The 27,811-nt window shown below is 39.8% G+C and overlaps 1 protein-coding gene across 1 annotated transcript in view; it reads right to left on the reverse strand.

The window, feature by feature from the left end:
* Fife (regulating synaptic membrane exocytosis protein fife) overlaps positions 1-27,811 on the reverse strand; it is a 428,989-nt gene that overhangs the window by 234,167 nt on the left and 167,011 nt on the right. The window contains exon 3 of the mRNA XM_083129431.1: positions 2,681-2,789. Coding sequence (XP_082985557.1) covers positions 2,681-2,789 — 109 coding nt within the window. The remainder of the gene's footprint in view (positions 1-2,680; positions 2,790-27,811) is intronic.

Raw genomic sequence — 27,811 nt, forward strand, 5'->3', positions numbered from 1 at the left:
TGTTCCTCCAGATTTGCTAATGCAGAAAAGGGAGATGTTCACGCATATTTATCAGTAGAAGCTGTAACTTTCAATCACTATTTCCGAATCATATACGCTGTAAGAATAACTACTGTTTTATAGCAGTGGCGTATTGTGAAAATTTGACCTAAATCACAGCAACAATTTTTATTTACTTCATATATTCATTATACACCCCTATCAGGCATGTATATAGAAATATATTTCGGGGGGAACCCAAACCAAGTGTCCCAAAATAATTATAATTATTATTAAATTAATTAAAATAGTATTAATTAACATATTCAAATTAATTGGCATTATATTTTTATTACATGTATAGGTAAAAAGACGGTATAAGGATGGTGGTATATAATAGCACGTTTTCACTATCTAGTTTACGTGTAGTTTAGGTCAAATAGATAAAGAATTGAATATGAAAAAAAGGATGTTAGATCCAGTTGACAAAGTTCCCGGTAATATTATGCATATTTTTATGAGTAATAGGTAATAGATCTTGCATAAATATTCTTTGATGCTGTCATTCACTGTCGAATGATCCCAATATAATCCTTGCCTTCCAATTAGTTTGATGGAAATAAATAACCCTCGATTCAACAATAAGTGTATTTTTATTATTTAATTTTAGTTATTTTATTACTTAAGTCTTTGTGGGGGTGGACCCGCTGGACGTCCTTGGTCCCTAAGTGATCGAGGATACGTTAGTTCACGTAAACTCTGTGCTAGTAATCCAGTCATGGTTGCATATAAAGTGAAAATATAGACTTGGTGCTTGCGTATTATTGATTCTCCTATTCTTCCTTACGGGAAGATAACTTACCTTCAGATCTCACAAAATAGACGATAAATTCAGTAGCGATAAAGATAAAATTTATGCTCCTAAGCACGTGAACAGCTGTGACGCGCGGAAATTTCCATTATCGTCACTGCAATACACGCACGTGAGAAATCGTTTCCATAAAGTATAAAAATGCAAGCTCGTCGTTTCTGACGAGGAAACGGGGAATTTCCCGACAAAGAAGAGGAAAACCCTGCTACTTGGAGTATATGAGAACAGCATGAACATTCTCCATAAATCTTGGGGGAGTAACTTCATAAATACTTTCCGTCAGGCACCACCCGAACTCCATAAGGCTCTGTATTCGGCACTGGACTGGAAACTTGGAAGAAAAAGTTCCCCTTCCTTGAGCTCAGCAGAGGCGGGAAAAAAGAGCGAGAAAAAAAAACGTAAATACAAAAAGAAAGGAAGAATTCGAGTCCGTACCGCATGCAAATTGAACACTTTTTTTCTCTCCAGGACAAAATTTCCTCCTACCCTCTCGTTTGAGAGAGTTGGGCATTGAGACGGGCAAGGGGTGAAATACTGATTTGGGTCTTATTCTCTGGCAGAGTTTTTTCTGCTGGATGCTTCCCCGGATCATGTACTCTGTGCAGATTAAAAGCCGTTCAACACGGTCGGGTAAGGCTTTGATGTTAGTCTTTATCCGATATTAACTGGGGTGCAATTTGCCCAATTAGAAGGATCTAACGGAGACTGGAACTGCAGCGCGGATTATCTACCTTGTTAAAGGGAAATTCGTTATGATTGTGGCTGAGATGAAACCGATTCTTTTTCAAGTTGTTCATTATTCCTTTAGAAGTGTCAATTTATTCCCAAGATTTGAATACATGGGATGTTCAGAGAATGATCATTATTTATTTATTTATTCACCCAATTTATTGCGCTAAAATTTAATCTTATGTTATATTGTTAGCTTAGTGTGTAATGTACACGCGGTAATAGTTTCATTGTTTTGACTTCAGTTGTATGCCTGTGACAGGCGTTCATGTTGAGACATGCTCAGTTCCGCCTATGATAATAACGGTGGGAACGTGCTGGACGAACAACACGCTGCGTCGAAATTTTTCTTCCGCTTGAGCCGAGGTCAAGGAAATGCTACAGGAGGCCTATGGAGAGTTTGTTCATCCCTATAGCGCAGCTAGAAAGTGGTTTAAAATGTTTAAATCGGGGTGACATTTAATTTCAAAGGAAGGCGGATCCGGAGCTCACATCATTGCTTTTACGGAAGAAAACATAAAACAGTTGCTGCCATTGTGAGGTGATCGTCTAATAATGTTAAGAGTGCTATCAGAAATACTAAAAATTTCATTGGGTGTCACCTACACGTTTGTAACAGAAAAATTGCACATGAGACATACGTTTGTGTGATTGTTGTGTATGGTGGAAGACTGCTCATACCCGAACAACAGGACGTTTGCGTGCACGTTGTCAGTTGAAGATGATGTTACAGGAATACTAGGAGTTTCCTTCAAAGGTAATCATCACTGCAGATGAAACTTGGCTACATCATTTTCCTCCGGAGAGCAAACAGCAAAGCCTTCGTGGGAAGCATTTTACATCATCAGAAGCAGTAGTGAAGGACCTATCAAAAATCAGCTACCACCACGTCTTTGAAAACAGGCAAAAACACCGGGACAAGTGCATCGCATCCAATGGGGACTACTTTTTGAGAGACCATCAAAATTGTGAGGATGAGTAAAGGTATGTTGTAAAAAAAAAATAATGATCATTCTTTATGGAACAGATCTCGTACATATTCCCACTTTACCAGGATAATGAAACAATTGGTGATTCCTATGTTAAGATGAAGGCACTTACCTGTTTCCTGCGCCGTCATCAAACTTGACGAGAGGGTTTGCCTCAGCTTGCTAAGTGTTCCCGAGTCTGCAGTCACCTCCGCTCCAGCTGTATCGTTGGTGGTCACCATCTGAAAATGGGAAGCAGAAGACAAGGAGTTAAAACAGAAAACAATCTACTTACAAGCTACAACAACTATACAACCTCCAGTGCAAACGAAATTTAACAGTGTGTAGATGACAGCTTAATAAAATTTTACTGGTTGTGGCCATGTTCCCTCCAAAAAAGGCATTTCCTATCTTGTATATAGGCAGCCATGCAGCAGAGTTTCAGGGTTGCCACTGTCATTTATTTTTTCCGTCGGATGGCAATATTAAAAATAATCAGTATTACATGAAAACATGCCAGCAGAGACGGTTGTGGTGTGAGGTCGCATTACTAAACCTCTCTCTGCCTTTAAACCATCTACGTATCACCATACAAACATATATTGCACACCAAGTTTAATTTGTTTATTGCATTTAACACGAATTTCGTAATATTTTCACAAAGTTATTCACGCTACAGAGACCTTAACTTGCACTGATTTCGTAAAACACTCATCTTTAGCGTACTAATTTCGTTGCTTTCCGACAGAAAATTTTACTGGCAGTGGCAACCATGAACCTGTTCAGCATGACTGCATACATACGGGATAGATAGATTTGATTCTTACAGAGCAAAACGTTACCAAAAAATTATGTTCGCCTTGATCGATTGATTTACTTTATTTTACTTCGCTTTTCTGCCACTTTTGGCTACTCGCGAAGACGAGGATGAATTGTGATATGATGAAATTGATGAAACGACAGTCAAAAACACAAACAGACAGCACAAAAAACACAGGTTGTGAGTCCAATCGCCAGGGCCTCGTTAGTCTTGTACTACGCGGAAGTGAGGTTGACATTTGTGTGTCTTCCGAAAGTGTCACCCCATGTTTTCCTTGATGTCCTCTACACTGTGTGAAAGTTTGTCGATGTTTTATGGTAACACCCTGTACATAAACATACAAGCGTTTAACTATTAATTAATCATTGTCGTGATTATCCGAGAGATAAAAAATAATCTCAAGATTACTTGAATTCTGAAACATTCAGAAAATATTGACATAAGTTCTTAATCCGTTTTAATAAGCATTTTGTGCTCAATTAGCGAGGAAGTGAAGAGTGACAATGACAATAATCGAGTTAGCACCGGAGACGGGAATGACAAGCAGGAATTGTGAAGGCAGCGGAAAGGCAGGAGGGGAAACAATGAAGTGATGAGTTTTCACAGATCTCATCCAGCTGTTGTGTATTGAACTGGACAGGCTAAGAGGAAAGCGTGGAAGCTGCAATATTGGAATGACAGTGACAGTTGGATACAGGCATGCTCTTTTCGTAGATAACCATTTGCACTTTGCGGAACAAATGACGATGGACAGTTACGACGACATTTCAGATCGAAGCGACAAGCGCTTGGAAGCGAACCTTCAGTAATCAATTCAACCTTTCGAACCAAAGCGTCATGACAAATTACAATTACCTTGGTCTGTTGTTCGCACGTGCGCGGTGAATGTTTTGCTTGAGGGAGATTGCACATCGCAGCGACACATGCCGCTTGGGAACGAGCCAATCAACAGCAACATTGCACATTGTAGCGGCATGAGAGGCCGCACAAGCCTTCCTTTGATGTGACGGAGAAAAACCGCCAAATGAGCGATCGAGTCCGTTGCGTATCTTTTCTCACATTTTGAAACGGAGCGTTGCAAGTTTTTTAGAATAAATTGATACGGAACGGGATACGTTGCGCTGGCTTGCAACAAGTGGATACCGGGTTTAATGTATTAATATAACTAACTCTCTAGCCTTCTTAAACCCGAAGGTTTATGGCTGCAGCAACACCGGCCTTCCATCTGTCCATATCCTGAGCAAGATCCACTTCTTTCCGTCCCTACCGATTTATATAGGTCCATCTCAAAGAGTTCTCTCCATCTTCGTCTTGGCCTTTCTACTGGTCTCTTACCATCAGGTTTCCCAACAAGAATCCTGTAAACTCTTCTTTCCTCTCCCATTCGTGCCACATGGCCTGCCCGCCTTCTTGATTTAATCCTTCTAATAATATGTGGACATGAATACAAATTGTGTAACCTTCTCCACTCACCTGTCTTCTCATCCCTTTTAGGTACAAATATTTCTCTAAGGATCTTATTTTCAAACACTCTTAATATATGTTCCTCTTTCAATGTAAGGGACCAAGTTTCGCATCCATATAATACTGCAGGCAAAATTACTGATTTGTGTATTTTAACTTTTTGTTTCTTAGATATTATACGAGAAGACAAAAGTTTATGTAGAGAAAAGTAACACTCATTTCCTGAATTAAGCCTACTTTTTATTTCTTCTTTAATATAATTTTCATTTGTTAGTATTACTCCTAGGTACTTGAATTTGGAAACTGGTTCCAACGAGTTGTTATTAATATTTAGATTTTGATTATAACCTAACACTTGGTTTCGTCCTGTAAGCATATACTTTGATTCCTCTTTGCTAACTTCCAAACCTATCTACGTATTTAGCTGCTTTGAAAAATACTTTAGCATTATTCAAAATTTACGTCATTCCTTAGTAAGTCTACATCATCTGCATATGCTAAACAACTGAGACAGGCCATTTAATTTTAGTCCTTAATTAGTTTCTTTATCTTCCTAACAGTATATTGTAAGGCAAATTTAAAGAGCAATGAATCTCCTTGTTTTAAACAATCATGAATTGTAAATTTGTCAGACACATTAATACCCCACATGAATCTTGCTTTCTGCTTCACTGTTGTATACTTTCATCATATTAACAAACTTCTTAGGTATTACATAATTTCTCTCTTTTAACCGAATCATATGCTTTTTAGAAATCAATGAATAGCTGATGGACGTTTTGTTTATATTCACACTTTTTCTCAAGTGTATGTCTGATGTGAAAAATTTTATCTATACTTGCTCTGTTACGTTTAAATCCACATTGATATATCACCTAAAATTTCATTAGGATATGGAGTTAGTCTTAGTGTATTGATATAGTGTATGAAACTTTGGAGAACGTCAAAAGATCAACTCAATCCACTGTTAGGTAAAAACTCCATTTCCTTGTTTGCCAAAAAACCTGAGAGAAATCCAGTTCATGGCCAGAAGAGGCATAACTGAAAGAGTGAGGTTGCCACTATGAGATCTCAGCAAAGCCTTTGTATTTTACAGTCAGGATAAGGTCGGCATTTCGGACGCAGCGGAAAAAACCTTAATTCTACTTTACGAGACGATCCCATCCACCCGGGTAAACCCATCGTAGCGACCGAAGTTCAATAGGCGAGGAGGAAATCTCGAAGATGTTGAGCCTGGGAAACGACGACAAGGAAATCTAAGTTTCGTTCAGGAAGTCACAGATTATTCCCAGAAACACGTATCCCTTCCTTTTCTTTTTATTCGGAGAACCTCGTCATGGCACGAGCTCATCAAACTGAACCCGTGTCGCCATGGTTACATCCTCCGTGCCTAGAGGCGTGTGCGAGACAGGTGACTCTCCGGGAGACTTTGCTCTAAGTTTCTCTTCGGAAGCTCAATTTCCCGTGTAAATTCTTTCACGGTCGAAGGAGAAGGGGAGGGGAGGGAGGGGGGAGCCCGTGCTCCGAGGATGGCGTCGAAGGCAGGGAGAAAGATCTTCTGAAAGCTGGGCTGTTCATATCGCTGTTGCTCGCGGGCATTTCGCAGTCTGCAATCAAGCCTTTCTAAATCTCGTCTCGGTTCCGGAGGCGTCGCCAGCGGGTGGGCGATGGTGGGCTCCTGTCCATCCAATATTCTACAGGATAACATTCGAGATTTCTTTAATGCTGGGGGAAGAATAATAAACACAGTAATAGGACCATAAAGATAGCAAGAGTAAGAAAAAACAGAAAGAAAGAAGGTGATAAAGAAATAGATGGAAAAAGAGAGAGAGAGGAAATAGGCAAAGAAAATATGTAATTAAAGAAGTGGAAGAGAAACAGAAGAAAAATAAAGATATTAGAGGGAGGAAACAGAGAAAGAAAGAAGAGTATGAAGAAAGAGAAAAAGGAAAGAGCCAGAAAGCAGATAGAGGAGGATACGAGAAAGAAAGGAAGGCAGTGGCACAGAAACAGAACAAGAAAATAGGAAAAAAAGTAGAGAAACAGAAAGAATGTTAAGAGGTTACAGAGAAAGAAAGAAAGAAAGGTAAGATGGAAATGACAGAAAAACAGAAGAAATGAAAATAGAGGAACAGAAAGTAAGGAGAGAGAGAGAGAGATGACAAGAATGAAAGAGAAGAAGAAAGTAATAGAAATACAGGAAAAGAGAAATAAAGTAGATAGGAAGCAGAAATGAAGTAGAGAGAAAGATAAAAAAGGCAGGAAGAAAGAGAAACGTAAGACAAAAGAAGGAAATAGAGAAACAGAGAAGAGAGAGAGAAAGATAGTCAGGACTAAAGTAACAGAGAAACAATAAGAAAACAAATCAGAGATAGGAATAGAAATAATGTATAGAGGGGAGCCAGGGAAAGAAAAATGACAGGAAGAAAGTGATAGAAACAAAAGAAAAAAATTGTAGAAAAGAGAAAGTAGAGAGGAAGAAGAAAGGTACTAAATAGAGAGGATATAGAGAAACAAAGAAAGATATTAAAAAGTGACAAGAGAAACAGATCAACACAACAGACAGAGAGAGAGAGAGAGAGAGAGAGAGAGAGAGAGAGAGAGAGAGAGAGAGAGAGAGAGAGAGAGAGAGAGAGAGAGAGAGAGAGAGAGAGAGAGAGAGAGAGAGAGAGAGAGATATGAAGAGGTAGGTAGGAATAAACAATAGAGTACAGAGAGAAAACTGAAAGAAAGTAGAGAGGGGAAACAGAGAGAAATAAAATTGACAGAGAAATAGAGAAAGAAAGTATAGAGAAGGCGCAGAGAAAGAAGGAACAGCAGAATGAAAGATAAAGCAATGCATTCCATAGATATTAGAGGCACAGAAAGATAGATGGCGAAACAAATATATATATATATATATATATATATATATATATATATATATATATATATAGAGAGAGAGAGAGAGAGAGAGAGAGAGAGAGAGAGAGAGAGAGAGAAAGGAAAAAGAATAGGAGAGATGTTTTTAGTAGCTATAACTATGTCCAACTTCCTCCTCTATTTGTAAATTTACTGGCCTGGTAAGCATGCATAGACGCATTGAATTTTCATTTCCAGTCTTAAGTTTTAAGCTTCCAGAGGGCAAGAAGCCACTGCTCTTCGCTGGTGCATGTGCATGCAGAATGCGCCATCTCTAAAATGACAAAAATGATGTTGTGGAGCTCACTTGAGCACAATCCTCCATGCTTGTGATTCTCATACCCATCTAAGCATTAAACAGTATAAAGCTCACATCCATGCCAGAACAGTATCCTGTACAATTATTGTAGTCTTGTCTCCTCCGATAAGGTTATTGCGTGTGAAATGTTTTGCATGATTTCGTGAGATCCATCCATCTTGTGTTGCATGAAAGGGGGTTGAATCTTCTCACGCAATCGTCAGCAAATATTGTATCTCTGTGGTTCTTTTATCTTCGTTCTCAGGTTGATGGAAATATCACAAACGTTTCGTATTCACTGCTTTTTGGTTCGGCTATAAGTCGTAATATTTACACAAGGGTTATGTGAATCAATTGCTTGCATCCATGTAAAGCAACTTGAAACGTTAACAATTACGCTGCACGAGTATGAATGAATGTTTCATACCAGTAAATATTTTAAAAAAGGCAAAACCTTTCCCTCAGCTGCAACGAACGAGTTCTTGAATAAACTTTTCTGACAATGTTTACAATTGGTTGCGGTGTGTTGAGTTTTGTAAAGTTAATATTTTTTCCAAACAAAGACACTATAATTCTTTTTGGGTCCCAAGTGTTGTTTAAAAGTAACTTTTAAAAGTAACTTTTATCCAATCACAATTAACTTTTCTCTGTAAAATGCTCGATTTATTTTACTTGGCTTTTCTGCCACCTTCGGCTAATCGCGAAGATCAGTGTGAATGACAAAAGGAGATGGATGAAGGGACAATCCCAAACACACATGGACACAACAAAGACTCGGTACACCTTGTTTATTCTTAGCATGTATATGTTTTTATTTGTTTGTTATTTTCACACTAATCTGTTCTTATTTGTTTGTGTTATCAAATTTATAGTTTTTGGATTTGTGTGTGATTAAAAGCGATACCGGAAGCGGAAGAAATTTCAGATTTCTAGACATTTGTAAAACTATCCAGTCTGGCACAGATATATCTGTTGTTGAATGATTTGACATGACAACAATGTACGATGAGAAGACGGAACTTTGATTGTGAAATGTAAAAAGACGTGCTATATGAGCTACAGAATAATTTAACAGAGAAAGGTTCATTGAGTTCTAATTGTGCTTGCGGAATAGTTATAATTAGGGCTCGGATAATTATGCATTTTGCATGTTACATATGCAAATGCATATTTAAGGATTTTTAACTAAAAATGCATATTTATATTCACTGCATATTTAATGAAAATAAGTTGATGTTGTGCATATTACGACCGAGTGCTAGTTGCTTGTACCGATGCGGCTTCATATATGTGTAAAGCATTGGCCGGTCTTAAAATATTGTATCCGAAACTTATTCATGTTACATGTCTTGCACATGCGCTGCATCGTGTGTCTGAATTAGTTCGAGCAAACTTTCATAATGTCAATGAACTAATTTTAAAGGTAAAAATTGTGTTTTCAAAGCACCTAGCCGTGTAAGAGTTTCCCAGGAAGTAGCGGTTGACGTGCCACTTCCACCATCTCCTGTGGTTACTAGATGGGGCAAGTTGAATGAGGCTGCTGCATGTTACGCCGACAATTTTGAAGTGGTGAAACAGGTTGTTGATAGACTTGATGGCAAGTGTGCATCGGGGAGGGCCAGCGAATACTTTCCACAGGGAATTCGTGACGATCTTGCCTACATCGGAGCTAATTTATCTTGCCTGAAAGATTCCATTCGTCGATTAGAAAACAAAGGGTTACAACTTCAAACAAGCATCAAAATTATAGAAGACGTTAAAGAGGCCCTCGCCCAGGTTGAAGATCCTGTGTATGTACAGAAATTGGATGCAGTATTGAAAAAGAACAGTGGGTATGCAACAATGGTGAAAGTTTGCAAAATTCTGCATACAAATGGACAACGTGTGAATGATCTGGAACTTGATGTGTCCGACTTTGTTGCCTTAAAAATACAGTCCACTTGTATCTTGCGTAGTGGAACGTGTGTTTTCTGAATATAAGACTATTCTAGCTGAAAACAGGAGTTTGAAGATCGAAAATTTGAGACATCATGTTGTTATAAAATGCAATCATGATCTTGATCTGTAATATATTGTGTTTCATTTAACGCAGAACCATATTAATTGAAAAAAATGTGTGTAGCGAACGAGCATTCAGAATAATGCATATGCATTGCCTGGCATCTAATCTTTCATAGTTTATAATATACAGCCCTTATGAATTAAACTGGTTTTTAAAGTGCATATTTTAAACTTTTTAGTGCATATTTTGCGTTTATTAATGCATAACTATCCGAGCCCTAGTTATAATATATCGCTGTGACTGATCTTAATTAAGAAAAAAACGACAATAAACTTTGGTAAAGGTAAGGATCTATGGAAGATAATGAAAGAGTTTGGAATCCCAAGGAAATTGATAAGACTGACAAAAATGACAATGAACACAACGGAATGTAAAGTCAGAGTTGAACAGGAAATGACAAACATGTTTAAAGTAGAGAAAGGACTGAGACAGGGAGATTTACTTTCTACAATACTATTTAATTTAGCATTGGAAAAAGTAATCCGACAACTACCAATCAATCCTGGAGGAACAATATTAAATAGACTAACACAAATAGTAGCATATGCAGATGATGTAGCTTTAATAGCAAGGAATAAGCAAGCTATGGAAGAGAGTTATCAAGTGTTAGAAGAGAAAGCTCAAGAACTAGGACTGGAAGTGAACACAAATAAAACAAAATATTTGAAGATGGGAAATCCAGAAAGAGGCAGAAGAGAACTTTACATAAGAATAAATGGAAAAGAATATGAAAGAGTGGAAGCCTTTAAATATTTGGGCTCAATAATAACAGCAGATAACAAGACAGCTACAGAAATACAGGAAAGGATAACAAGTGGAAATCGATGCTATTTTTCTTTGCAAAATGTGTTTAAATCTAAGAATGTTAGTAGGAACACAAAAATTAAAATATATACAACAATATTAAGACCCATAGTAATGTATGGTTCAGAAAGTTGGGTGATGTCGGTAAGAGAGGAATATTGGTTGTTAAGGTGGGAAAGGAAAATACTGAGAAGGATATTTGGAGCGGTGAGAGATAAATAGGGATGGAGAATGAGAACAAATATGGAAGTACAGGAATTGTTTAACCAGCCAGATATTGTAGTGAAGATCAAACAGGGTAGAATACGATGGGCTGGGCATGTTCAGAGGATGGAAGAAGCACGGGTTGTCAAGAAAATATTCAATGGAAAACATGAAGGGAGAAGGAGAAGAGGTAGGCCCAGGAAAAGATGGATAGAGGACGTGGAAGACGACCTAAGAAGATTAGGAGTTAAAGGATGGAAAAGAAAAGCAGAGGATCGAGATGAATGGAGAGAGGTAGTCAGGAAGGCCAAGGACCTACATGGACTGTAGCGCCGACTAGTAAGTAAAGTAAGTAAGTAAGGATCTATGGAACTATGTATTAATTGTTTCAAGATCACGCCCTGAGAGGTATCGCTGTAGCCACAATCTAAAGGAGAGTCTCATAACCATACTGAGAACGGCGATTGGTCAACTACCGTGATGTGGGGTAATCCCGTGGCTCACATCAAGAGGATAGTTCAGATTCCAGAGTGGATTATACTCGATGTGGATTCTGACGCCAGATCCTCGTTAATCTGCAAAAATGCAGTCTAGGGTAAGAGAGTATGACATTTGAGTGCCTCCAGAAGGGCATCCCTTACTCCATTCTTCCTAAAATGCTAACAGATGAGTGTCGCAACCAACAACATTCAACATAATTACTATGACGGGTTTTCGTATAATGTCTGCCAAATATTCAGTGTATAGTTGTTAATGACTTGTACCATATTTTACTTTATTTTTCGGATTTCATTTTGCATCTTTTTGACTAATTGTGAAGATGAATATGAATGATAAGATGAAGATGATTTGATTTGATTTGCTTTATTTTACTTCGCTTTTTGTGCCACTTTTGGCTAATTTGCAAAAATGGAGATGAAGTTGATGAATGGACACTCACAAACAATCCGTGCCCAGACCGGGATTCAAACCCAGGACCTCTAGCGTCGTAGTGCGATGTGCTAACGACTCCGCCAAGGAGGTCGGCAAGATGAAGAAGGGACAGTCACAAAGAACACCCATGCCCGGGCCGGGATTCGAACCCGGAACCCCTGGTATCATATCACGCTGTCATATCCACTCTACCACGGAGGTCCACGTTTCAAATATGATTGATTGATTTACAATTTTTTGGTACTTCGGCATTTATGGCCATTTCGCACTCTTCAAAGTATACGAGGAAATATCCCCTTATCTAAAACCCTTGCTTTAAAATTAAACGAGGGGTATAGATTGCGCCTTGAGAAAGGATAAAAGTGGAAGTTGTAACCGACAAATACAACATTAAAAAAGGCAAGAACAGACTAAACAAAATCTTCCGTAGAATCAGTGCAAAAGGCCTGCTCTTCTCAAAAAACTAAAAGCATTTGCTAAAACATTGTCATCATCTCCCAACATGGATGACAATAAAATTGGTACATTCGAGAATCATGTGCCGAACACTTAAAATAACATTACATACATGACACAGCGGAGGTCCAGCTCTTGTAGGGCACCATAAAGAGAAGAATTATAACAATTGCAGTTATTATTAACCGTAATATTATTGCCCACATTTTCTTTGACAGCTTTTGCTTAGATTACTTTCGCTTTCCGATTCACACAACTGGTAGAACTGTTTCCAAGCCATGATATTTTAGGTCTCCTCTTCAATTCTCCGCGTGGGGGCGCTCGGTTCGGCCACCTGTTCTCCACTGGAGAAATCCAGCCGTCGAAGTTAAACCAACTTCTGGTCACGAAGGAAGTTGGGGGAGAACCACAGCGACTTCAGCTGTCAAGAATCTTCAATCGCAGCTGCCTCTTTTGGCGGAAGAAGTCCCGACATTTTAAACTTTCCTCTTCGGGGACCATCAATCACGCAAGGATGGGGAAGGAAGCCGGTGACACAAAGAGTTCATCCTCGCCTCCGTTCTTGCAGAAAAAGTTAAACCACAGCTTCGGTATTCTCGTCGAGACCAGCTACAAGAACGATTGCTGGAATGGTGTCTTATACATATTCTCATCCTCAAATAATGGATTTAAATGTAAATACATCTCTTCATATCATGCTAAAAATCATGCTATTTTGTATTATCCTTGCGAATCGTGTTTCACAAAATCGAAAATCTCACATTTTTACATATATTAGCTTCAGCATATATACCAGGTGGTTATAATTAAAGTGACGGTGTTCAGAGTGGCACAGCACGGGCTGTAATGAGAGTAGCAATCTGAAACTTCGTAGATATGATAATGAAGCAATGCGCTCGCGAATTATGCAAAAAAAAAAAAAAAAAAAAAAAAAAAAAGTTCCAATTCTCGCCACCAGGGTAAAAAATGGCGCTGTAAGCAGTCAAAACGTGGAATTTTCCGTAACTCTGACGTCAAAGTCGGTGACATTGCCTAACCATTGTGTGAGCTCCCTGGTTGTTGTTGGTGACGCTTGTTGCTTTTTTTTTCCTTTAGTGATGTGAATGTTCGCCGAACATTAAAAGTTTGATTTTTCCCGTGTAAAAAGCAATGGCTATTGCGAAGAAAGACCGTGCACTGCTAGTGAAGTTGTTTTACCAGAATGGGAGCAATAGTAACGCTGCACTGCGGAAATATCGCCAACAGAAAGGGCTGAGAAGAGGGCCCATGTCAATTAATGGGCTGAAGAAGATGATGAAGAAATTCGAGGAAACAGGTGAATTGGGTGTTGCACCAGGGAGAGGAAGGCGGCCCATCCCCGTGGAAGTTGTGGACGAAGTTGCTGTAGCTGTAGCTGACCGTGCAGCACATGCCTCAACTTCTGCAACCAGTGCTAGAGCTGTGGCACGTGAATTGTCACTCCCCTGGTCAACAGTTCGCAAGGTATTGCGGTGCATTTTACACTGGTATCCCTACAAGATTCAAATTGTGCACCAATTGAAACCCCAAGATATTCCACAACGCCGTGAGTTTGCCCATCGGTTTTTGGCACGCATGGAAGTGGATGACATGTGGCCGGGGAATATTCTGTGGACTGACGAGGCGCATTTTACTCTGGTCGGTACAGTGAATACTCAGAACTGTCGCATATGGGGTTCCATTCGTCCACATGTTGTGCAGGAACAACCATTGCACTCAGTTTACGTGACTGCATGGTGTGGGTTCACTAGCTCCTTCATTCTTGGTCCGTTTTGCTTTGAGGAGATGACACCTCGAGGGCCTGTTAGGTGTACAGTGACATCTGCACCTTAATCCATGTGACTTCTGGCTGTGGGGATATTTAAAAGATCGTGTCTATCAGGGACATGTCCGGTCTCTGCCTGATCTGAAGGCTAGCATACAACGACATGTCGCTCAGATTTCACCAGACATGCTGCGAGCAACCGTCGACCATGCCGTGTTACGAATGCAGCATGTTGCTGAATTGGGAGGCCATATTGAACAGTTCTTGTAACCATAGTTCCTAATAAACATGCCAGAGCCATTGTTCTCATGTGTTTGATCTTTCCTGCCTTTTTCCTGTAACTATACCACGTTTTGACTGCTTACAGCGCCATTTTTTACCCTGGTGGCGAGAATTGGAACTATTTTTTTTTTTTTTTTTGCATAATTCGCGAGCGCATTGCTTCATTAGCATATCTACGAAGTTTCAGACTGCTACTCTCATTACAGCCCGTGCTGTACCACTCTGAACACCGTCACTTTAATTATAACCACCTTGTACTTAACACAATACATTCAATATTCATGATATTACAATTATACATTTTCCTTTCTTGTTTCAAATATCAAGGGCTTTCCGCTCATCTGTATTCTGTTCGGCCTCGCTGTCGTCATTTTGTTGGCTCACACCGCCTATTCTTAGCGATTTCTAGCCAGAGGTGCCAAGATCTAATATTATTATATATGTTCCAACAGATTGATATCGTTCGCTTTCTTCAGCAAGTCCTGTCCTTCACTTTCACTTTGTGAATGATGTTGTCCTTTATGCTTCTATTGTATTAATAGATCTTCTTCTAGGTGGTTGAGTATGTTTACATTTAAATGTTGTGTTTTCGTGTTGGTATATACAGTTTAACCAGGGAAGACAAAACTACCTGGAAAGGTCTGTTCCAAACGCGAGAGGGGAAGCAGGTAGAAGCACCAGCCAAACTACGCTGTGATATTTCGTTTATACCTGTTGCTTTTATTTTCATTCTGGATCCTTCCATAATTTGAAACATATTTGTACTTACTTCATTGATGATTCCACAGCAAACTATTTTAACGGAACCCTTACCTTCACAAAATGCCATTTCTGCCACAGACCTCGAGGTACCAGACCGGAAACTTAACCATTTTTATATGGGTCAACTTTAAGCCAAAAATTTCGTAGAGGGGGATACTATCATGGCGGGGGGGCATACCTTCATATTTCTACTTGTAACAACTATTTTGAAGATTGTGAGTCATTGCACCACACAAGATTGTAATTTTTAAGTTTACTATAAGATGTATATAACTCTACATATTACAATCCACAAGTGAGTACATTTCTTCACAAAAATGAAAACTTAACAAGCTCTAATGTGCATTTCTGCCATATTTCTAGCCCCAGGACTATGCACGGCTTCAAACAAAAGCCCATCGTTTTCAGTCTGTGATTTATGCCGTCACCCCTATTTTGACACTGAACAAGTCCAGTTGGCGCATGCGCACTTCTGTCCATGGTTTCCACATGACCGCAGTACGAGGTTCAGAGATTAATGTTGATATGGATATGGGAAGCGAGATTCCTACACGTTGAAGGTATTTATACAGAGTATCACGATGTTTTTTGTCGTAATTGGCATTGGAAGAACAAGTGATTAATTGATTGTACAGCTTCTCCGCACTGGCAGGAAGTTAAAAGGCGCAACTTGTAAACGTGCTGTATTCTGTTCGTTTTTTAATCTCTGTTCATTTTAAATGTTGACTATATAAATGTCTCTAGTGTTCTAACATTCTTGTCAAGAATAAATAATGCATGCTGAAGCTTCGCGGTGAAATCCATTCCATTTTCACAATCCTTAAAATCATTGACATAATGAAAGTTTCTTTATCGGTTTCTGCCTCGCCTGATGAGCGACTGGAACTTCACGACTGCCGGAGACCTCAGACCCTCAGATGTGTCTCTAAAGGTGAACCTTTCGGTAATACTCGTTCCAGTCTCCTACGCTCTAGTGTGTAGAATTAAATATCATTTAAATGTGACAATCGTCGTAGAAATACAGGGTGGCTCAAAAAGTAACTTAACACCCCTGGTACAAGTCCACTGCAGCGCGCAACATGGAAATGGTGATGACCAATCGTTATCAGGCCAAGGGGGAACCACATTGACGCCACCCGCGCGGTCGGCGGCCATCTTGATGTCCGCCATCTTGAATTCAACTCCAGAATTTTAAATGGGAAGGGGGTGATATGATATATCAAATCAGAGTAGAATTTTACGAGAAATGCAATGGTGAAGGTTTTTTCGACGTATCTTTAACCAGTAAAAAGTTATGACTGAATTCTTGTACCAATTTGCTCCTTTTCGACGTGTTAGAAAAATGCCTTAAAATTTGTTTAGCGCATCGGTAATGCATCGAGATCAAAGTCATGTCTAGGGAGAGAAGTTCGCATGCCATTACACACGATTTTAATCGGATACATCCACGAAGAGCTGTGCATTATGAATGGTTGTCTAGAACAAATTACAGTGTGTGCTTCCATTGAATTAAAAGTCCTTCACAGTGACAAGGCTAATGTTTATGTTCATAAGGAAGTTCATAAACAGAATATTCGATGCTTTTTATCTGATAACCCATTTTCGACAGATCAAAGCTGAATAGTTAATACTGGTAAGTTAAAGGTGTGGCGTGCTGTGTTGAACATGACTGGTTAGTCAATTTTCCATCAACGGAACCTTAAATGCTTAGGTCTACTTGGATTTGTTAAATAAACAGGTTTTTTCATCCTTGCTTATGGAAGAAGGTACTTTTTACAGTTTTTTTCAATAGAGAGGAACACCAGAACACTATGGGAACGTTGTGAAGCAGTTTCTGTCCAAAGTTAGTTATCAGATGACAAGGGTCGCATATTCTGTTTATGAACTTCCTTATGAACATAAACATTAGTCTTGTCACTGTGAAGGACTTTTAATTCAATGGAAGCGTCATACTGTAAATTGTTGACGACAACCATTCATAATGCACAGCTCTTCGTGGATGTATCCGATTAAAATCATGTGCAATGGCATGCGAACTTCTCTCCCTAGACATCACTTTGATCTCGATGCATTACCGATGCGCTAAACAAATTTTAAGGCATTTTTCTAACACCTCGAAAAGGAGTAAAATTGGTACAAGAATTCAGTCATAACTTTTCACTGGTTAAAGATACGTCGAGAAAACCTTCACCATTTCATTTCTCGTGAAATTCTAGCCTGATTTGATGTATCATATCACCCCCTTCCCATTTAAAATTCTGGAGTTGAATTCAAGATGGCGGACATCAAGATGGCCGCCGACCACGCGGGTGGCGTCAATGTGGTTCCCCCTTGGCCTGATAACGATTGGTCATCACCATTTCCATGTTGCGCGCTGTAGTGGCCTTGTACCAGGGGTGTTAAGTCACTTTTTGAGCCACCCTGTATATGTGTAAAAATCCGCACTGGGAGTTTCAGCCCATAATTATCAATTCATTTTCATCGCTATGTATTGGTAAGATAGACAAAACTACATTTTGACATAGAGATGATGACTATGTTTACTTAAGTTTTAATTTCACTGCGCCTTTCAATGCATTTGAGGGCAAATGACGTAAATACGTGTTCTGCTGGGCTTCGAGTGTACGTATCCTACTTGTTGTGCCCGTTCGAGCGTTATTCACTCGAGCGAGGAAGCTTTCAATTCCGTACGCCATCTAGCGTCGCCCGTGCGAACTATTTGGCGCTCGAGACAAAAGCACTCGATGCAGCATTCTAATCAATAGGCTTATTTGAACTAGGAATAATTGTTTGTTTCTTTATATTCTACACTATGTAGCCAAACGTCACGGGACACTTAGTGATGTTCATTCCAAAGACACCAGCCAGGTAACTAATTATGTTGGACTCCCCTTCGCTATTATTACAGCATTTACTCTTCGGGGCAGGCTTTCCACTAAGTTCTGGTATATTTCTGGTAATTTCTTTCCCCATTCGTCCTGTAGCCTCGTGAACAGTTCATGGGTGGTTTTCGGTCGACTGGGTCTGACACGCAACCGACGCTCCAGCTAATTCCCAAAATGTTCTATGGGGTTCCAGTCGGGGCTTTGAGCGGGCCAGCTAAGCACATCCAACTGATTGTCCTCAAACCACGATGCAACGGACCCTGATTTATGGGGAGGGGCATTATCGTACTGATAGAGAAAAGGGTCCATTCCAAACTGTTGCCACGGTGTGGGCAAGCATGTTATTGTCTAACATGTCCTCACAAACACCACTGTTCATGTTTCCAAAACTAATGGCCCGAGTCCAAACCAGGAAAAACAGCACCAGACCATGACACTACCGCCACGTTCACTTGGGTGTCCGGTACCTCTTGGATTAATCATTACGACGAGGATGTGGGTTGATACGCACCCACTTATTGTATCATTTTAAGTGTTTAATATGTATAATACGTTAATTGTCTATGATGACGTAATTTGTTTTGTTCAATTGGGTAGTCTGTTATGGTTATGGACTAACCTTAAAACATTTGATTGTGGGTTGTTAGGTGAGCCACTTTCAGTTTTAGACCCATCTGTATATATATGATAAAAGTCTTTCCAAGATTCTCTAAACTCAGCTGAATGATTATATTTCGGGAAATATATATTTTGAATTGGTTGTGTGGGAAATTCTAACGAGTATACTGGCAATGTTCTTGCTATGAGTACTTGACTACATTCATGATGATATTTACTAAATAGTTGTACCCAAAGCGTAGCTGATTTATCATTGGTTATTTCTGAATCTTGGTTTGATTGGTTTGAGTTGGTGTTTTAAGTCCACTTTATGCACAGTAAGGCTAATCGGGACTGGACCTACAGTTTAAAGTGGGATCCGAACCACTTGTGCCTCCACCGGGTATCGAACCCGGGACCCCTTGATTACAAGGCAGATTATTTCTGAATCATGCAGCTCTAAAAGATTTAATAAAACATCATTGAAAGGATGCCATGGTGAATGTTGAATTTTAAATAACATTTTTAAAGCAATTAACTTTATCCTCACAGAAACAGAACATTCTACAGACTTAATTATTAATAATTGACATGTATATATAACCAAGGTTTCGGGCTTGCCCCCCCCCCCCAAAAAAAAAAAAATCCTGGGTACGGGCCTGTCATGATCAAATGAGTAATTTGGGCTTTTTAACTTTCCTGCTACACTTTTCGACAAACTACCAAAAGTTGTATAAAATATCGCAAATTTTCTCTCTGTAATAATGCTTCTAATACGCTTTCGCTAAGGAAGGATTTCCACCGAAGCGACAGGCGACACATTGCCTCTTGGAAAGGAGCCAATCAGCAGCAACGTTTCAAACCGCAGCTGCATGACAGGCCACACAAACTTGCGTTCGATTGGTGAATAATTCCCTAACACATGGGCATAAACAGCCACCTGTAAGCTGTAAGTCCAATAAATCTTAGTTGAGTTGAGTTGATATTATGAAAGTTGCTGATAATGTATGCTGGGCATAAACAGCCACATGTAAGCTGTAAGTCCAATAAATTCTAGTTGAGTTGAGTTGAGTTGCTGATAATGGGAGTGATTTTGGAAATGTGAATGTGTTAATTTGTGTAGTCAAGAACTATTATGATCCTAATACAATTCTGTTTGTAATAAGGAGTTTAATTGCGAGTGCAAGTGTAATATATTAACATTAACTGACATCTAAATATATTTTTGGTGTGCGAGAGTTAGTAAGGTTTACGTAAACATATCCTTATCTGATTTCCCACTATCTGAGGGCTTCAAAGTAAGCTGATAAGTCTCATGCTCGCCGTTGAGGAATAGAAGTAAGTTGGTCCATTGAGAATAATCCGGGAAACGTAATAGGGTGCACCCAAGGGTGTCATGATGCGGATTGCTCTACTTGTGCTTATGGGGGCTCCGTGGAGTAGTTTGTAAGCGCACTGGACTTATAGTGAAATCACAGGTCTGTCGTAAGTTCGATCACCAGCATCGGTAAAAATATATTTGTTCACCCGTAGACGAGAGAAGAGGCACTTTCTCAAAACACAGTGTTTAGTTAGGGTGAATTCACACCGAAGTAACAAGCAACAGGCGACACGTGTCGTTTGGGGATTCACATACCCTTCATCCATTATATGTGCCTTCATGGCACGGTGCTATGTGCACAGGGAACTTTATCTTATCCAATTAACATTGCACGCTAAGAACAACCATTGTCAATAACATTCTGAGAATTAAAAAAGTAGGCAACACTGTACTTCCGTCTGACCTTCCCTTCCCTTTCTTAGGCCGGCCCATCCCTGCATCAGCTACCAATTTCGCGTAGTGTAGGAAAAGGGAGAGACGTGGAGAAGGTAATCAGAGGCCAAGAAAGGAAAGCGAGAGAGATGGAGAAAGAATGAAAGAGAGAAATCCGTCTTCATTGACATTTTGACGTAGGATTCGAAGAGGAAACTCTCGCAAATCTCTTTTCAGCGATCTTTAGCCGGAGAAAAGAAGTCCCCCAGATGGAAGCCGAGGGATATTGGAAAGAAGGGCAGCGGAGTAAGTTCGGGTTAAGCAGGCTCTTGGAAAATGAAAGTTGCAAGAATAATACTGTTCAACGGCATCGACCGTGATGGAGCTAGCCAACCGAATAAAGAAGCAGGCAGGGGGTGAACCGTGCAACTGTGTAGATTCTCAATAATGGGAGAATTAGTAACGATATGATCTAACAAAGCATCTAATTAATATGATTTGAACGACCTATTTGGCGGAGTGGTTAGTACAGTGCGCTACGGCGATAAGAATGTGGGTTCGAATCCCGCCCTGGTATGTGCGGCCGTGTCCGAAAGGTACAAGACCGTACTTGAAGCAAGCATCCTCCGAGTATGGTCTTGGAGTGCGGACTTCAAGTCGTGGACTGGAAGTGTTGTCTTTCGAATTGCACTTCGACTGCAGCGCCAAATACGATCAGGAGATAAAACTGAGTACTCGTTGTTTTCTTCGCCATTTAAACACTTGTTTTTCACAATAGAAATCACATAGCATTTTAAAATGCTCGTACACATACATTTTCACACATTAGATGAACTATAAACAACAACTTGCTGGCCAGTAACTTATATCTACCTGTGCTGCTCGCTTTCTGCCTCCGTGATTTTAAACAAATGAACAACGAGTGTGGAAACCACGTGACCTAGTCACCAACCATCTGTACTGCAAGCTGTGTACTTGCGTCCTTCTGGTCTTGGCGTTTTCGAACTGTACTAGGTGACGTCATTTCCGCCAAGATCATTCTTCAAGTTTGCACTTTGTACCTTTCGGACAGAGCCTGTGTTCTTTGCGAGTTCATCAATTTCATCATATCATCCTCATCGTCGCGATTAGCAAAATTTGGAAGCAAAGCGACGTAAAGCATAGTAAAGCGTTCCTCTGTGCTTCGCAACACGTCACGAAGGCGTATGGAGTTAGGGCTCCACACTTTCTTGATCACGGTCGACGGTGAGGGTGATGTGATCAGCACCACGCCCCTGGCCGCCTTTACCCCCCAGAGTTTCCTCCAGGTAACCACTTTATACGACGCCGGGTGGGCGCCGGAGCCGCTTGAACGGGTGGAAAAAATCCCGGTTCTCTCCCGCCGGGATCGAACCCGGGTCTCTCGCATGGTAAAACGACGTAAAACAACCTAATTCAATAACTGGAATAATCAGAACTGGTCCTAAAGTTTCAACTGGAATCTGAACCACAAGGTATCTCCAGCGGGTATCGAACCCGGGACCTCTTGCTTACAACGCGACGACGTTACCAGATCAAGCAGATGAGAGAACTATCACCGTGGAAAAACTCATGTATGCCCTGGCCAGGACTCGAACCCATACTAAATTGTGAGTCAAACCCTTCACCAAACCTTCATGTCTCACTAGTCGCACACCGTTTTGAGCTCCCTCGTTTAGTGACGTCACGATGAATGTGCTCATTGTTAGGTTAGGCTGATTACTTAGTTGTCTTAGCATAAATAATACCTTTTGGACAAGCCTAGACATATGTCGGTGCTAAGAGACCTAAACCTAACCTAACAACGAAGGCGCTGACGTCACTACACGAAAAAGCTCGAAATGGTGTGCAACTAGTGAGATCCCAAAGCTTCAAAGCAAGCAATTTGAACCACTATATTCCGGAAGAAAACAAGCACGTGATTTTAATAACGCAAATGGAAATTTCTCTCTGTAAAAAAGTAAATTTAATCAACGAAGGGGTCTTCTCTTGCCAGGGGAATATCATGTTTGAGGTCACCTTCTTGAGAAGCTTGACATTTGATTATATCAGCATTAGGTAATCATGTTTGCGAAATGTTTCTCACGAACTGCGTGAACTCGTAACCCGATTTGAAGCTTCGGTTCGCATAAGACATGTTATTAACTCTCTCGAGTGGGTCCCGCCAATTCCATTGTCCGCTGTCTCAACCTGCATCTTCTAAAGAGATCCATTAGGTTATTACGTTTCCTTACCAAGACAGGAAAACAGGTGCCATGGTTACTAACAGAATGGAGCTGTGTTTGCGGCAACTGCACGTCAAGGGACGCACTGAGAATGAAGTCAGGAATATTGTTTTGCATGATATCAGTTGAACTTTTATTATTTCAAAAGTTAATATGTGAAACATAGGAAAAATAGTGCTCTGTCTTTATCAGTTCATCAAGAAATAGCCACATCAATGGCGTTAATATTCAACAATGAAGTACTGATTTTGAAGTATTGTTTACCCAGGTTATTGGTTATTGTATGAACAATACCAGGTTCAATATACAACAAATAAATTGAGTAAGCCACTTTATGACAAGGACAGAAGACATACAAAAGCAAATATACGACCTCGTACTATGTAATAGAATAGAAATGGTCAGTCTAGCTACTTAGCCTAATTCTAGTATAATATAACTCATACAATGTAATACATAGCCGCTGTAGCTAAGTCGTAGTCGGCCTGGGTTCGAATCCCGGATAGGACATGGATGTTTGTGTTTGTCGGGGGATACTACCACTTAGAGGCAGTCCTTAAAAAAATGTCGGGTTCGATCCACGTCGAGGGAGAACCTGGCTTTTTTCAACCTGTTCAAGCGAAGTATAAAGTGGGTAAACTGCGGAGGTAAAGGCGACTGGGGGCGTGGTGCTGATCACATCACCCCCATCTTCGGTCGAGATCAAGAAAGTGTGAGATCCTAACTCCACACCCCCTATACGCCTTCATGGCGTGGTGCAAAGCACAGGGGAGCACTTTACTTTTTGATTTTACTTTTTTACAATGTAATACAATGTTAAATGCCCTATTAGCACGACAGTTGCGCGAGAGGAGAACATATCAAAACAAAGCAAACCAAGACAGGGAAAAAAGGCCACAAATAATAAAATTAGAAGACAGGACGACAAATCTTGCCGAAACTTTAAGAAAAATGCAAAACCGTCATGATTACTCCTGTCCTGAACATTTATTGTTACCTAAGTTAGTTTGTATAACAAACGTTTAGAATAAACGTGTTGTGTCCGTGCCAGTTCTTTAAGAATTAACTAGATTCTTATCTACAATGTTAAAATTCAAGAATGAAATAATATATATTTCTTTACACCCTTTCAATTGTCCCATTACTTTAATTTGATGATTTATTGTATCTGAAATATATTTCAGATTGATTTATCGTTCCACAGTTATTCTTTTGGTTCCTATTTTTGCATACTTCGTAATTGTATAGACAAACTAACTCTCTTCAGTGTAATAAGCTTCTATTCAGTCCAAATTCCGGGTCTGCTTTCATGCTGTACATATGACTACGGTATCTTAATTTTCATGGTTCAATATTTATCTGCAGCTTTTCGACTAGTACCATCCTTCCTTTCTTTGTTTCCGAGTCTCTTTGCTTTTACTCCACCTACACTATGTAGCCAAAAGTCACTAGACACCCAAGTTAACGTGGCGGTAGTGTCATGATCTGGGGCTGTTTTTCCTGTTTTGGCTCGAGCCATAAGCATTGATCAATGGCCACATGAACAGAGGTGTTTCTGAGGACATTTTAGACAATAGCGTGCTGCCCACACTGTGGCAACAGTTTGGAAAGGGCCCTTTTCTCTATCAGTACGATAATGCCCCTGCCCATAAAGCAGGAATAGCGAAGGCAGGTCCGACATCACCTGGCTGGTGTCCTTGGAATGTAAAGCACTTGACGTTTGGCTATATGGTGTACACTCACGGAAAAAAATACTTTCTCCTTACAGCCTTCATACCAATAGGCTTATTAGAGAACTATTTCTTTCCACGACTGTACATTGTTCCTATCAACTCGTCTGCTTGTATTCAGCTTTAGTTTCTTTTCTGTAGGATGTCTTTGTGTTAGTTCTCTAAATCAAAGAACACGGGAGAAAAATTGTCGAGTTTAGAAGACGTGTCTTTTAGTTTCATAAATGCATGACCCAAAAGCCATTTGAATATTTTTGTGTACTTCTATTTCTTTTAGTAAGACAAACATTATAGAATTACGCGCTCACGATGCCATCTTGCGTTGATCTCATAAAAGTCACTGAAAACAAAATATCACTTGCGAAAGAGTACCCTAAAATCGTCTCCTTCGTTCGACTGGTCCTACCCCCCACCCCTTGCTCTTTTGGCTATCCCAGGCACCCCTGAGCCTTCCCGGGCATCCCCTTTACCTGGTTCTCCCTCGTTCACGGGAGTGATCGATAAAAAGTCCGGGGACTGCCCCGATGCTCCGCAAAACGCCTCTGATGTCAAAATTGCATGCATTTTCTTTACGGACCGCTGGGTGTAAGAAAACAAACAAGTGTTTCTCTTGACACAGCGAAACTCTGAGAGAAACCGTGTGGAAAGGATGTCTGCATACATAGAGAAGTGAGTTTTTTCGCAATGAACCGTAAAAAGATGAAATTTGGATTCCAGCGCTCTTTCTTTGTTTCCAGGGTAACTGCCGTTTACGGAGTGCATACAAGAAGGATTTCACTGGCGCGAAATATCTTCAAGTAGCGCGAATTTTTAACAAAAAAGGGGCGACCTGGCATTAAGACATATACTAAATCAGTATTATTAGTAGGCAAAGATCCTCGTGCATATAGCACCGTACAAGGCTCACTTAGGGGATGTGGAGGTAGGGCCCAACACATTTCCTACCTTAGATCGGATCGCCCATCTCGGGAATCGAACCCGGGTCTCTCGCATGGCAGTAAGATGCCCTACCAATTTTCATTCTTAAAGGAATACCCCAATGCGGTAGCATCCCTCGTCATTCATCATTTTCTCAAATTTCACACATATCAATCATTACGGAAAAAACACAAACATCCATGTTCTAGCCGGAATTCGAACCCGGGATCCCTGTCTTCGTAGCGCGTTGCGCTGAACACTCCACCACGGAGCACGGAGACCGACAGCTAGATCACCGCGGCTTTACAATATCATTAGTAGTATCATATAAATGTCTCGAGTATTATCCCAGCTTTTGAAGACAACGCTGCAAAGTTTATATGTCTTACTCATACATGTGAGGAATCTCAACAAATGACATGGAATATCACGGTATTACGTCAATTAGCCTAAAAAGTAAAGGTAAAGTGCTCCCCTGGGCTTTGCAGGCGTATAGGGGGTGTCGAGTTAGTGCCCTTACATTTCTTGATCAAGGCTGAAGGTGGGGGTGATGTGATCAGCACCACGCCCCTGGCCGCCTTTACCCCCAAGAGTTTCCTCTAAGTACCCACTTTATACGACGCTGGGTGGGCGCCGGAGCCGTTTGAGCAGGTGTAAAAAATCCCGGTTCTCCCCAGCCAGAGATCGAACCTGGGTCTCTCGCATGGTAGTCAGACACCCTTACGACTTTCTTTTTAAAGGAATACCCCTATGCGGTAGTATCCTCCGACAAACACCATGTCCTAACCGAGATTAGAACCCGGGATTTGCCGCAACGCAAGCAGCCTCTTCAGGACAAAGATCAAAGAGGCTTTTCGTCAAGCGATTATTATTGGCCAGTGCCTCGATTCCCATCGTCGCTGTTTCTATTATTACAATCAAGCAAGTCCCTATCTGATTCCACAATGCTGAGTCAACAACGAAAATTTGGAGCTCTCATGAGAGTCGAACCCGGGACCGTTCGCACCAAGGGCGAGAGAACTAACCATTACGCTACGCGGCAGCTTAGTTCTCTCTTAGCATTTGATAAAATTAATCATGATGTCTTGTTAAATAAACTTTCAAGCTTTGGGTTGACACAGAATTTTTTGTCTCTTATTGACTCGTATTTGAAACAGTATGTAACATATAAAAATACTAAGTCATATTTGTATACTGCACAGTCAGGGGTACCTCAAGGATCCAACTTAGAACCATTGTTCATAAATGATTTACAGTTACATGTTAAACATTCATATTGTTTAATGTATGTTGATGATTAAACTTATAAAAACAAATTAATGAGCCCCAGAATGTTATGAAACTACAAACAGATTTAAACAGCTTATTTGAGTGGAGTGTTAAAAGCAATCTTGGACTCAATATCAAGAAATACTGTTTTATGATAATATCAAACAGAGAACATACAACATATTACGAGTATTACATTAATCAGGAAAACCTTAAACAAGTAAGAAGCATTAAAGACCTGGGAGTAATAATTGATTGCAAACTAGCGGTTCATGAACATATATCTCATGTAACACAAAGTACGTATAGATCTTTGGGTTTACTAATAAGAAACTGTCTCAATTTTTACCAGTACTACTTCTATTAAGCTTCTTTAGAGTGCCTTAGTTAGAAGCAAACTAGAATATGCATCTATTTTTGGTAGCCAATTTACAAAAACCCACATAAAACAAATAGAACAGGTGCAAAAAAAGTTTGAGATATCTATATTACAAGAGGTTCAACATGTCTGCATACGCAAACAGAGTTTCCTATGTCTTTTTTTGAAGGAATTCTCAAGTATGACACTCATCAACATAAGAGAATTAGGACAACAGATTTTTCTTTATAAAATTATAACTGGGTTGTTGGATAATAGAGATTTTCTTCACCAAATATGTTTCAATGCTAGCACATGTAATTTAAAAATAAGAAATGTGTTGCTTTATAATATCTCTAAAACTGAAAAGTACAAACAATCACCATTAACTAGAATGAGTAGTATGTATAATAGATTAACATCCACAAATCCAAATATTGATTTTAATCTTAACATTTTGGAAAATATAAAAATACTATAAAAGCCACACTTAACAGAGATACTTTCACAAATGGTCGATTATTTATTGTAGAATATGTTCTAAATGTATCCCCATATCTACATAAATATGTGTGTGTGTATGTATAATGTAAATATATGTATTTGGTAAGCTTATGAATATGTTTCCATTAATATGTGTTTGTATTTATTTCATTATTGTTTCTATCCTATTATGGTTATATTTATTCTGAACAAATCTAATCTACATATGTATTCATGAGAAATGTGATAATATTGGCTG

The sequence above is a fragment of the Lepisma saccharinum genome, chromosome 1, assembly GCF_977018435.1.
Source record: "Lepisma saccharinum chromosome 1, izLepSacc3.1, whole genome shotgun sequence".
Taxonomy (NCBI): Eukaryota; Metazoa; Arthropoda; class Insecta; order Zygentoma; family Lepismatidae; genus Lepisma; species Lepisma saccharinum.